At 40.0% G+C, this 13,276-nt stretch overlaps 1 protein-coding gene across 6 annotated transcripts in view; it reads right to left on the bottom strand.

Moving 5' to 3' along the window:
- Positions 1-83: 83 nt before the first annotated feature.
- Positions 84-13,276, bottom strand: part of pnoca (prepronociceptin a) — a 31,366-nt gene continuing 18,173 nt past the window's right edge. For 2 of the 6 annotated variants that reach the window (XM_044098676.1, XM_044098658.1), the window contains exons 3-4: positions 4,112-4,242; positions 106-1,850 (exon numbers count right to left, since the gene is read on the bottom strand). In XM_044098676.1, the coding sequence (XP_043954611.1) occupies positions 1,233-1,850; positions 4,112-4,231 (738 nt within the window). In that variant the 5' untranslated portion in view covers positions 4,232-4,242 and the 3' untranslated portion in view covers positions 106-1,232. Of the gene's footprint in view, positions 1,851-4,111; positions 4,246-4,804; positions 4,837-13,276 lie in introns of those variants that run through there. The other 4 variants (XM_044098667.1, XM_044098693.1, XM_044098684.1 and 1 more) reach the window with 3 other exon arrangements.

A 13,276-nucleotide genomic window follows, 5' to 3' on the forward strand; every position in this document is an offset into this window, starting at 1 on the left:
GAAAAAACAACTAAAAATTTAAATAGCACCATAACAAGCAATAATGAGTCTTAGGAACAAAATACTTCCAAGACGCAGACTGAGTTTCTGCATGACAAGCCACGAAGGAAATAGTAAACTATATTTATTGGCATGTTTCAGTTCAGTTATTTACAAGACAAAACATTTTACATCTGTAACAGTTCAGAGACAATTTTGACACACAAGTATTCAAACACAACAGGCCATCAAAGCTTTTGCTCAACAACATAATCAAGACTGATTACTGTCATAAAGGCTGAATGAACGCTGCATGCTGACTGGAGTTGTTCAAGTTACATAACTTTAATACATCTGTATCAGGAGTATGATGCTGGAGATATTGACCAACGAAATGTAAATGTGGATTTTTATACATTTTAATTTATTCAACATAAATCACACACTGATGCTGGAGTTTTTATCACCAAGAGACTAGAACATGAAAAACAGAGGAAAGAACAAAAAAGACATTACATTTCATTTTGGACTGCTATAAGTATTTGTCCACTAGATGGCGACATACGAAAAAGAAATTTTCATCCGTAATAACGCCCGAAGCAGACGAGATGTAAACAAAAGTGAGCCGTATTTTTTCAAGGTGCCACAGAATTCTTCAAAGAGCAAGAATTTTAGATTTAGTTTCTTTGCGAATCTCAAGAGGGCAGAAGCTCTTTAGGGTTCCAACACATTTCCATGTCACTTTCCCAAACTCAGATTTTCAGATTTCCCTGTCCTTCCTTAAAGTATTAAATGGATACAAATGGGGGGAAAATGAAATACTTTCCTATGCATGGTTTTCTTTTATGTTCATACTTATACAAACTTGGAAAATGTTTAAAATGTTTTCGAATCCTTCTTTATGCTTTTTTAAAACATGGAAAGTAACTTCTAACGTAATTTAGGTTTTCCATTGTAAGAATGATTCCAGTTTAGGAAGAGAAGCATTTTTCAAATCCTTTACCCAGGATTTAAAAAAACAGAAGCTATACATAGAAAAGATTGGGGCGGGGTGGGGGGTGGGGGGGGGAGGAAGGCTATTCATACAACCAGAAGCTGTGATGGTTTTTTTTTTTTTTTTTCATGTACTTAATCAAATTGTGTGACTGTAATGTTGCCAGATTAACTGCGAAATGTTCTCTGATCTAATAGAAGACAACTGAAAACACACGTGGTATGTCTGTCATGGCAGGGCCTAATGGAGGCGCGCTCCCTCACACCTCGTTCTGCTGGGTGAGCTCCCCTGAGACACTGTCGAACTCGGTGGACCGGGTGCTCATGCCCAGGTACTGCTTCAGGAACTCGCTGAAGCGTTTCTGGTTGTTCCACTTGCGGGCCGACTTCCGAATTCCGATGAAGCCCCCGTACCTCTTCTGGTACGACCTTCCCGGAGAAACCAACTTCCTGTAGCCATGCCTCCCTTTGACGAAGCCGCCGAACCTCTTGGAGACGCTCGGCTCCGGGTCGTCCTGCCCTCTCACTGCCTTGCCGGCGTCCTCCCCTTCCTCCCCTGCCTCCTCCTCCTCCTCGTATTCATCGGCGAGCGACAGGGCGTCCTGGGAGCCGTAGAGGGAGCTCAGCTGGCTGCTCTGGCTGAGCAGGCCCCTGTCGTTCAGGTCGAGTGCGCGGGTCATGTGGTTGAATCTCTGCAAAGCCATGGGCAGGAATAGACCCCCATCCATTTGCTCCTCCGTCTCAGGAAGCAGGACATCAGCTTCCTCTTGGGATCTTCTTCTAACGGTGCCATCGGGGGAAGAAGAAGGCAGCGCTTTACGGCAGATGTCCCAGGAGGAGGAAGGAGAGGTGCTGCTTTTGCATCCAATCAAACACACCTGTTAGAGATAGAGACAAGAGATCACCCTCTTCCTTTTATGAACCGAGTTAAGAGGAATAAGACGAATTAACCATTGAAGGTTCACATAACAAGTGAACCATAAAAAGTAAAAGTGTTTTTACTTTTTACCAAAGTAAAAACACTGTGGTGAATGACGAGCACTAAATGGTTTTCAAAATCGTTTTCATACAAATAACTTAAAAGTAGGCCTCGATTTAAATGATTTTATGAAATCGGCGAATGGCCAATACTTATTTGAGGAAACGATTTGATCCACTGATTTTTATCTGAACATCAGCCACTGTCCCTTTTTGCTCTGTAATGAGAGATGGCTGACTGACAGCCCAGGCCACCATGTCACAGCAGCCGCAAAGGTCGTCGTCCGGGGGTCAAAAGGTGTCAGGGGGACTAAGGTAAGGGATATACTGCTGTAAAAGCGGGATATTTACAGGAAAATAATTATACGGGAGTACGGAGGGAGAGGGGGGTAAAAAAAAACGATAGTTTCCTGGCCAAAACGGGAGACTTGACCGGTATAATCAGCAAATGAGCCATTAACTATAGCCACCCCTCTGTTGCCAACTTAGCTACTTTCTGGCTATTTTTAGAAACTTTTCAGGTGAAAAAAAAAATCAGTATCTGCAAAAATCGGAATCGGCAGGTTTTAAAGATTGGTTGTCGGGCAGAACATTGCAATTGGTTTCACTCCTACAAAAAAAGTTACAAAGTTAAATTGATCCATTTTTTATATATAATCAATGCCAAAAACTAATAATAATTAATCTCCTCATGTTTTCACAGCAGCTTTGAAGGGACACAGAGACGTAGCCTTCTGAGAACAGCTCACCTGGACATCCACGGATCAGTACTAAAACTGTGATCCGCTGCTGGGAGTTTATAACTCCTCTACCACGACAAGTATGTCTGGAAAAAAAGCCTTTTTAACACTTTTTTGGAGAAAAAAAAAGACCAAAGTGAAAACACTGTGGTGAAATGTTATTCTTCTGAGGCATGTAAACAGGGAACAACCTGTCCTGTCGTTTTTTTTAGCTAATCAAAAAAGACGACACAAAAAATTGAACAGAGCTTCTTGTATGACTCAGATCCATGTTTACACTATAAAAAAAAAAAGTCAAATTAACTTCACAACCAAATCCAAGCTAAATTTTTTGTCTACAGTTATGATGTACATGAACACAGTAACACTTTCAAATTAAATAATTCTTTCTAGAGGAATGGTAAATTACCTACTTTTATTGTCCTAGTTAAGGCAATGAGAGCGCTGTCCTGCTGTAATGGGCCACAAATGGTACCAAGTATCAACATGAACAATTTTGTAACACAATAACCCTAATTTGAATTGTAGTAGTTTTGTTTTTCTTCCTAGGATTGCCCTGCGTCTTCGATTGTGCCACCTTCCTGCTTAAAGCAGAGGATGTTGTGTTCTGTCACACAAAGGATTTTGCATGAAGGCCAAAACTGTGACCTTTTATTCAGTGTATCTTATGATTCTTTTTCCGGCCAAAGTAGCTTATATTAAGAAATGGGAACTATATATGTTGATGAACCATAATAACAATCTTTACATAAGTCTAATTTAGCTTTGCAGAGATTTTCTTTATATGTACTTGAACTCTAGAATGATCAAATAAAACAATCACCCAAATAAAAAGCCACAGTAATTATAGCAGCCACAGCAAGGGTGAGTATATGTGAAGTTTTAACCCACTCTGCAACCCATTCCCCTCCTATGGGTTCCCTGTAAATACCACCGTGATCCCGGCGTCAAACGCTAACAGATCAGAGCTTAACGTTTTTGAATCTGTCGAATTTGTGCCACCTACAAAGACTCTTCTGAGACGCAGACATGTCTTTATCCAGGCGGAAACCACCAGCAGGCACAGAGGGAAGAAACACACGTCTGTCCCCGGGAATCAATTAGCCTCAACAAATTAAAACTCAAATGCCAAAAGGATCGTTCGTTGAGTCAGGCAGGGAGTGCAGAATAAAGACGAGATGCTGGGGTGAAGAGTTTCAAGTTGGAAGGGGATACTAGGTTTCGCACGAGTTCATTCGTGTAAGTGGCGTTCAATTCTCTACAAGTAAAATGTGGAGAATTTCACCATTATGAAAGCTGCTTTCATAATGTTGACTGATGCTTCTTGGACTTTGAACAGAGCTTTCAGAATGATAACACCCAGTGACTGAGACTGAAACTGTGTGTGTGTGTGAGAGTTTGTGTGCGTATGTTTGTATTACCACAGCGTTGAAACTGAGCTGTTTAGGCAGGATTTTGCTGCAGGACAGGCAGTCAGTCTGGCAGTCACTCCGTCCTGGATCGCACAGACAGAGAAGCAGCAGAGCCACTATGGTCCTCATGGTCCCACCGTCTGCTGTGTGATGCAGGGCAGAGAGGAAGCACAAGGTCAGTGTCATCATTTATCGACGATTGCGTATTGGGGAAAAGACAAAACAAAAGGAGGAGTACATTTTTTATTTTATTTTTTTTCCCACTAGGGGATCTTTTGTCCCTTATATGACAGTAGGCTGACAGGAAATGGGGAAAGACATGCGGCAAATGTTGGCCAGGTCCGGGAATCGAACCCGCGACGGCCGCGTCGAGGACTGAAGGCCTCCAAATGTGGGTTGCGCTGTCCCCTACGCCACCACAGCATGCCCCAGGAGGAGTAAATTTATGACAAAAAAAACTTAAATTTAGAGATTAATTGCAGAAAGTTTCTAGACAAAACATGGAAATTTCTGATTTTGAAAAGTGGAAAATTTACATTTACATTTTGGGATTAATCTTAAAATTATTTGAGGAAAAAATTTGGAAATTTCTGAATTTAAAAAGTGGAAAATTTCCTTGGAAAAAAACCCCAAAAACTGAAATTTTTAGATTCATCTCATTCATTTAGCGACTAGAAGGAGACGGCATGAAAAAAGGCTGACCTTTTTCTTGTAGGAGCAGCCCCCGTCTGGCGAGTCTGACGTCAGAAACACAAGCAGAGTTTTCGTCTCATTAAACAAACTCGTTAACTCCTTTAATTGATGCCTCAATTAATGCCTCTGGCACCAAACTGAGTCAATGTTTCTTGCTGACAAACACACTCAACTGGCACCCGCAAAGCGCAGGAAACACCCACACACAACGTTCATATATTTAGCACAACAAATGTAAACAAACATTGACTTGTGAATTTCTGGCCCTCACCCCAACCACAGGACACCGAAACACTGAGGGGACACTCTGCAAAAAAGGGAGGGCTGAAAGTAAATGTGTCCTCTGTCAAATATGTCCATAATGTCTAAAGAAGTTAACAAAGACTAATTTAAAAAAAAAAAGCTAAAAGTTTTAATTAAAAAAGTTCATTCCTGATCCTAACTTGCTCATACTGACAAAACGCTGCTAAATTAATTAATGTTAATGCAAGAGAGTTACATTTCTGCAGTCTGATAACAACAAGGTGTTTGACAGTGAAGGACAAAAGAGAGGTTGAGCTGATATGAGGAGAAATGAAGAGGCGGGAGGAAGTTGACAGAGGCAAACAGCCTGGGGGTGTGTCCTTTGGGAGGGACAACACGTCTCCTCCTGTATCCGTCTTATAAGGACTGAGTCACCTGTTAAAACCGAAAGTCACCTCTGTGATTTTATTGTTTTATAATTTTAGTTTTATTTTTTTTCTTATTTAAGTTTGATATATCATCAAACTTTCAGCCATTAGGTCTTTTTGTAGTTTTTCTTTGAATTATTTGGTTAAAACCTAAGATGGAATAAAGTATATATTTGTCCACAAAAATACTTTAATAACCTATTAACCTTATACGTAGAAATAATAGAAAAACTAAACATAGTTGCATGTGTTTTTTTTTTACAAAACAAAACAAACTCTTTTTTGAGGGACGGTTGGGAAACTACGATGTAAAAATAAAGCATCTGCTGAAAGTATCGATCTTACCAAGCTAGTATCGAAACTTACTGATACCGACTTGATACTGATATTATCGATGTTTTGGACCGATTTGCCCAGCTCTACTTCTTTGATCTAAACTGTTTCATTGCAACTCTTTTTTTTATGACACACCTTATAATTGCTACTTATGAGATTTGAATTTTACTTTAAGTTTACAGAATGACATTTTTTTTTCCATATATATTTTATTTCATTTCACTTCACAAGTACATTTCAGTTTGTCTTGGTCTGTCACTTAAAATCCAAATAAAACCTCTGGAAGTTCATGCAAACAATCAGCCATCTCTGGGACACAGTTTATTTTTAAAATCTCTTTTCTTTTCATGAATAATAAGTCATCATTGCTACGACGATGCTGGTGATATACAGGAATGCATGTCATTCATGCCACACCAGGTTGATTTTTAAAACAGGGCAGGATTCCACTAGAAACAGAACTAAAACAACATGGCTGTCGTCTTCCTATGCAGTCTGCAAAGTCCTCTCTTGTTAAGAGCAGACCTCTCAACAAATCTACAGAAGAGGTCAACTACTGAGGCCTATCAGGTTCTCAGGAGAGCCCTTGAAGCTCAATTATTCTGCTTTCAATTTGCTAATTAGCCACTCAATAAACAAGGTAATTAAGTCCTTGCTGTGAGGGATGCACAGAGTCAGCGTTGGTGCCGAGCTCACAGAGTAATGAATAAAAAAACAGCCTGGAAGAACTTCCACAATTCTTTTATTCGGCCAATATAAAGTGTCACATGGCTGCTATGTGGAAGGAAAATAAAATGTGGTTTGTGGGCAGTAATGGTGCAGTTACTTTGAAAAAGTAACTTTAATCAGATTACTGATTACTCCTTGAAAAAGTAACAGATTACTGACTACTTGATTTGGAAAGTAACTTTTTTAGTTACTTTCAGCAGCTGCTAACAACAACGCTCCGCCACCTGTGAAAATTACATTGATCTTTGCCAATACTTCAATGCAAACTATTTTAGAATGATAATATCAACAATGTGCCTCCACTTGTGAGGTTGAACTGAAGGGGAGATTATTTTGGTTACAACAATACAAAAAAACTTTAGTAATATGTGTGTGTTTTTGTGTGGTCCACTATTGTCAGGAAAACTATAAATAGGATTTTATTGATTTTACTTTACTCGTTACTGAATAAAGTGATCCGACAGCAGTAACGCGTTAATAAGTAACGCATTACTGACATCACTGTTTGTGGGTGGGCAATCGAGACTTATTTTATTGCAATATTTTGTGGTGCTATTGTGATGACGATAAAGATTATGATAAAAACAAACAAATACTTATATTTTAGGTAATAAATAGTTTTTGCAATTATTCTCAGAGAATTTAATACCTGCGAAAGACTTGAAATTGGACGGAGGTTGACCTCTGGCAGGACAAAAGATGGCTCCACAAGAGGAACGGATGATACCTTTAGCCTCTGCACTGTCCCCTTTAAATCTGAAAGTTTAGTATAATTTTCCTTTCATTTCAAAATGCGTCACATTTTGAGAACATATGAGAAAGTTCAAGGTGTGTAAATAATTTTGGAAATGCCTGTACTGTCATCCATGCTTCTAAATACATAACCAAGGTACTTTACTTTGGGACATAAAGTGCAGAAAAAATATCTAGTCCCTGCTCAAGCTGCTGAAAAAACAAGCTGCTCCTGTCGAACCTGAGTAAGTGCAGTTAACATTAAAGAAGTGCTGCTCTGGTTTCCTCCCCATTCACTTGATCCAAACAGACAAAACGCAAGAGCCTCACATTGTCTCACACTGATTTATCAACAGTTTCCACCATTTCCCCCCCTCCATTATTGCCAATTTCTCATCAAGAACTGGGAAACATAAAATAAATTACTCCCAGCCTGGAGCGCGACTTAAAGCCAGATTATTCACGCCCGACCGAGCAGAGAAACGCCGTGAATCTGTTCTGAGAAATGTGTGTGTGTGTGTGTGTGTGCGTGTGTGTGTGTGTGTGAGGGGGGGTTCTCAGCGCTTTACGGCAGGACTGCAGTTTATTGCATGACTTGTATAAGAACCACAACACTTAACGTCATTGCACCCGAACGGTCTCTCTGCTCGACTGAAGCTTAACTCGTTTTTGCCCATGCAGTCAAACCAGAGTCTCTAAGTGATTTACTGTGATTGATTACTCTGAGTCTGCAGATGGGTGACGACAAAACACACACCAGAGATATCAGCAGATTTCACATCTAGGAAAGCAGACTCAAAGTCAGCAGATAAGTTTCAACTCTGACAATTAACTTAGCTTATACATCATGCTATAATGGTTTTCCCTCAACAAAAACACATCTGGAGTGTTGCTTTGATTCAGAAATCCTTTAATATCCCATGGCAACCATTCAGCTGTGCATAACACCTGGGAGGACCTAGCTCTGCCTTTGAGACGCAGCTCCTCCTCTGAGCTGTAGTTTCCAGAGCGGCCCTCCCCTGTGACTCCCCCTCTCAGCTCCTTCAGACTAGCCAGCAGCAACTAGCAAACACCTGTTGGAACAGTGCATTTTCTCATTGAAACGCTGGTAAAAACATCATTAAAGGGTTAATAGAGGAGCCATGTTGTGATGACTTCCTGAAGGCGGAGCTTCAGAAAGATCAGGAGTTTCTTAAAGAGACAGAGCCCCAACCTCAAGGCGTTAAATTACAAAGTCAGATTTCTTTTAAGTCACACTTGTTATACGTAGGACTTTTAAGAGAACTGAAAGTAGCACAGTTACTCAACTAATACTGCCCCTTTAAAATGAACTCTTTTTGGTCTGTAAAGTGGAATATGCTTAAAAAAGAAAAACGTCTGTTATTTAGCGGACTCCTGAAGTCTGTATTGTCGCTTGATGAGCAACTCTGACAGGCCTTCTGCTGGCAGCCGTCTGTTAGAAAAAATCACTTTGAGCGACAGCTCCTCTCCAGCCCCCTCAAAGTGCATGCTGCTCTTTGTTGTGAAATTGATGTCTACCTGGTAAAATCACAAACAGCTCGCTCACTTGACACATTTCATGGATAGGGATCTGTTCTGTCAGCCATGGAAGCGGGAGATCTATGTGAAGATTTTCTGAAAACATGTTCCTCAGGTTCCCCCGGGACAAAAGACCAACCAAAGTCCCTTACTGCAAGTTCAGAATGCTTCTTGTTTTGTGCCGTTTCCTACCCTCCATCTGTGTTTTTGTCCCGAAAATAAACATAACAAACAAATTAGAGTTAAATTAGCTTTTTATGTAAATAATTGGGGGGAAAAATTGACAGAGATTAAAACACAACTATCTAAAATAGTCATTAAGTTCCTCATTGACATAAACATTAATATAATTTTGGTTTTCTAATGATTCATTTGAACAGTTCTTTTTTCATTCAGCAAATGGCTCCTTTTGTTGTGTACAAGCTGCAGCTGGTTATCATAATCCACTGGACTTTGAGGTTGGTTTTGTGTTTGGACTTATCCTTAAGGATTCATGTTTGTTTTTCCTCTGTTTTCTTTCTCTTAGTGCTCATTTAGTCTTTTTCAGATTTGACACTCTTTGTTTTTGCCGGCAGTCCATCGGTTAATGCTCCTTAACTTTCATCCATTCATTTCTAGATTTTCCTGTTAAATGTCTCGTGGCATGCCGAAATGTTGTTTACGGTGAGACAGAATATTTCACAACGTTCCTAAAGTAATAACCTGGGTCATTTATTTTTATTTTTATTTTTTTTGCCAAAAGAGATTTCAGATTGTGTAACTTTGTGGAGCATTTTATTATTATCCAGGCAGAATGTCACAATTTGGACCCAATGCAGTAGGAAGACAACAATAGTCTCATCTTGAGGACACCATTGAGCGGAAAATAAAACCTTGGAGGTTACGAAAGAAACATAAAAGAAACAGAGAGCATAGAGGCACATGAGGAGGATTATCCAGTTAAACATCCACAGTAGAGGTTAACGATTCTGGAATGGAACATCTTGATTCAATGAGTATTCAGATGGTGGCGAGATATTTACAGAGGAAATATCTGTATGAATGAATTTACTGCAGCAAACAAACCAGAGGAGAAACAAAACGAACAACCGAAACCATATTCTGGATGGGAATGTGGGTCTCAGACGAAAGTAGAAAAAATAAACTTCCACAAATCAGCCAAACAGAGAAATAACAAAAGAGGACATAGGAGCTAAGTCTAAAACAAAGTTCAACAGAGCAACCTAAAGGTTGACCTGTTAGTGCAGGAGTTCAGGAGTGAGACCCAAAAGTTGCCAGGGAGACGCCCAAGACTATTGGGCTGTTGACCCGGACGTTGGTCGGACCAACTGGACATCAGATGGATGGCCAGAACCACGAGGCCCAGTCCATTTTTAGAGCGTTACCGGTGGGAACACAACCCTCAGGAGTCTCAGTGGAATATGAAACATTCATTGGGAGTTTGAAGACGCAGGTTGACCTGGAGGCAACAAAGACGGTTTCTCTGGACGGGATGACTCTGACCCTGAAGTGGCACAGGAGACGATGTTGACAAACTTGAAAGTCTCAACAAATCTCCATACATTTTAGAGAAAAGCTATATTCACAGGGCCTTCTAAATGCATTACCTCTGCAAAATGATAAAATCCCAATTTGTTCTGGTGCAAATATTAAGAATGTTACGTAGAGGAAGCCGAATCATTGAAATCGTGGTGTGATGTAAATAGACCATCTCTGTATATTAAGACTTAATGTTTGCCATTCGGATATCAAAAAGCAATGCATGACGATATGTTGATAAAAAATATTGAAAGAGTCTCTTGGATTAGTTATTGATGCTTAATTAATGAGATAAATTGTATTTTAGTTACAATAAAAAAGTTGCCACCCTTGTAAACCTGGGGATGTCTAAAAGAAGCGTACATAAAAAAATAAGTCATTCACTTGTATAAAAAAGAATACTGAGTAGAGTTATTTTTGAACATAATTGTAAATGGTTTTCTGTTGGAGTTTTCTTTTTTTCTTTTTAATTTACAGATATTTTGATCGGTAGCCTTGACTGATGACTAGTTACATTATTAAAAGTATTTTGCTTCTGCCCAAGCTATGAAACACTACATGATGTTATAATAATATGTTTTTTGTTTGGTAAAATGACAAAATACAATTCTTAAGTACAAATGCACCCTACACTTTTCCAAATTTCATTCCCAGTAAAAAAATAAAATAAAAAATTAAATCAATGTAACATTGACTTTTCATTTCACATTCATGCACCACTTTGAGTTGATCTGTCAGACAAAATCCCAACTCAGTGCATTGAAGTCTGTTTGAAAAAAAAATTCAAAGTACATAGACGCAGTATAATTAGATAGAAAAATATGACCAAACGCATCCTCTGGTTTGGTCTCCAGATTACCAAGATTAGCCGTGAACAAATAAAGGAGCCTGGAGAAAGATCTGCTACTTTCAGCTCAAACAGCCACATGTGCCAAGGATCGGCTGCTTATTAGTGTAGAGTCACAGGGGACAGGAGCACAAAGAGCGGGCAGCAAACAGACATAAAGGAAGGAGCTGTGCAGTCTGTGCAGCACAAATAAATGTAGTTGGACCCTGCTGCGTTGGGAACATTGTATCCATGGATTAACGCCACACGTTCAAACCCAATTTAGCAGAACTGGCAGTGCTGAGTGAGCCGTCTCTACGGGGTGTGTCCCTTGGTTTTCTACTCTTTGCCCTCTTTTCGTTTTCCCCATAAAGCTTGTGGGTGAAAATGTTTAGAGGGGGTTAGGGAAGTATACTCATAAAGCTAATGGGGTGAGGCCTGGTGCCAATGAAGATACTAAAAAGAGGAGAAGGATTCAGAGAGGTTTTTTTAGGGGCAAAGTGTTCCACGGTAAAGGACATATTTCTTAATCTCTCTATAAATAAATGTAAATCTTAAAGCAATATCGCCTTAAAATGTGGAAACAGAGGCCCATTTTAGCTTCTCCTATTGGGCTAAAATGATCTGACCTCCTTGTAAATATGCGAGGGAAACCAGAATGTCTTTGTTTCTCTCAAGGTGAAGTGAAAATTGAAGCCCCGGGGTAAACACAGAAGCAATAATTTAATTATTCCCATCTTAAAGATTGCTATTGACAGAGGAAGGATGGCAGCACTCACATCTAGTTAATGACTTCCACACATACCTGCCTGTGGGGGAAAAGAAACATCAAGAGTTACATCATAAGTTTGGTCAACTGGCACGTCTGCTGCCCGTGTCAGGGCTGCCTCCAGAAAGCTTTGATAAACTTTGGGTTGTACATTAAAAAAAACTAAAGGCCATGCCAACATTTTTGCTGTAATGTTTAATGTCCAGTTGGGTGGAAGACGAAGGAACACAGCAGACAGCTTAGGGAGAAAGTTCTTGGGACGTGTTGATTGGGGTTTTTGTTGTAAAGGACAGTTCAATCCATCTTCAAGAAATTTGATAGACACAATTACCAAGACACGACTGAGCACATACCAGTAAATCCCATATTAATCAGAGAAACAAACAACAGGGCCAAAGTAACTGTGTCGAGGCTGCAGAGATTCTCAACTCAAGTGGGGAAAGTCAGGACAATCTGGTTATTTATGGAAACATGAAGAGATCCATAAGAAGCCATTTTTCAAGCCATGTAGTGGATATAGCCAATATGTGGAAGATGGTCCGCAGGTGGTACAGTAACAATAGACATCTTCTTGAACACGCTATCTTGATGGTGGAACATGGTGGTGCTGGTAGCTCAGCTGGACAAAATTGATGTAGTAATAGATGGCACTAAACACAGATTAAACCAAGGAGAACTAAGGGCTCTTACATGCGTCGTCCCGTCCAAAGTCGAACAATCAACACGCGGTCGCATTCAATTCACACACACCTTTCACCTTTTTGTGCACCACCCCTGTCTATAGTCTCCTTCTTCAGCTCCGACTTTGCAATTTCCTTTCAGGAACTTTTAGCCATTTGACTGGCCCTGTAGGTATTTTGTGAAGAACCGTACAAATGTACCCCATTCCTCACCGTGCCTGACTGTAGATGTAGACTTGTTGAAGCAGAATATCAGCTCTGCTGTCCGAGTGAAATGCGCCCACAAACGTCCAATCACACAACACACCTCACAGAGCTCTGTGCAAACATTGTTTGAGCCACAGCAGGTGTCAAGAAGGACCTGGTCTTCTTAAATCCTGGAGGTTTGTGGCTGTAAAATGGAACAGCCAGAGTCCTTGCACTGTACATCTATCTGTTTCATTTAATCTCCCAAAGGGGAAGGGGGAGTAAATGCTTTGTACTCATCTGAGTTCCTCTTCAAGTCCTTGGAAAATGCACTGGAGCTTGGGTGTAAACACTGGTGAAATTCATTATGTGGTGCAGGAAAGTTTCATGTTATGGAGGCTTTTGGTTTGTCAACTAAGTTTAGTTACAAATTGTAATTGACTTTTATTAGTAGGGCGTATTGAGGTGTGTCAT

This window comes from Gambusia affinis, linkage group LG02 (assembly GCF_019740435.1).
Source record: "Gambusia affinis linkage group LG02, SWU_Gaff_1.0, whole genome shotgun sequence".
Lineage (NCBI taxonomy): Eukaryota > Metazoa > Chordata > Actinopteri > Cyprinodontiformes > Poeciliidae > Gambusia > Gambusia affinis.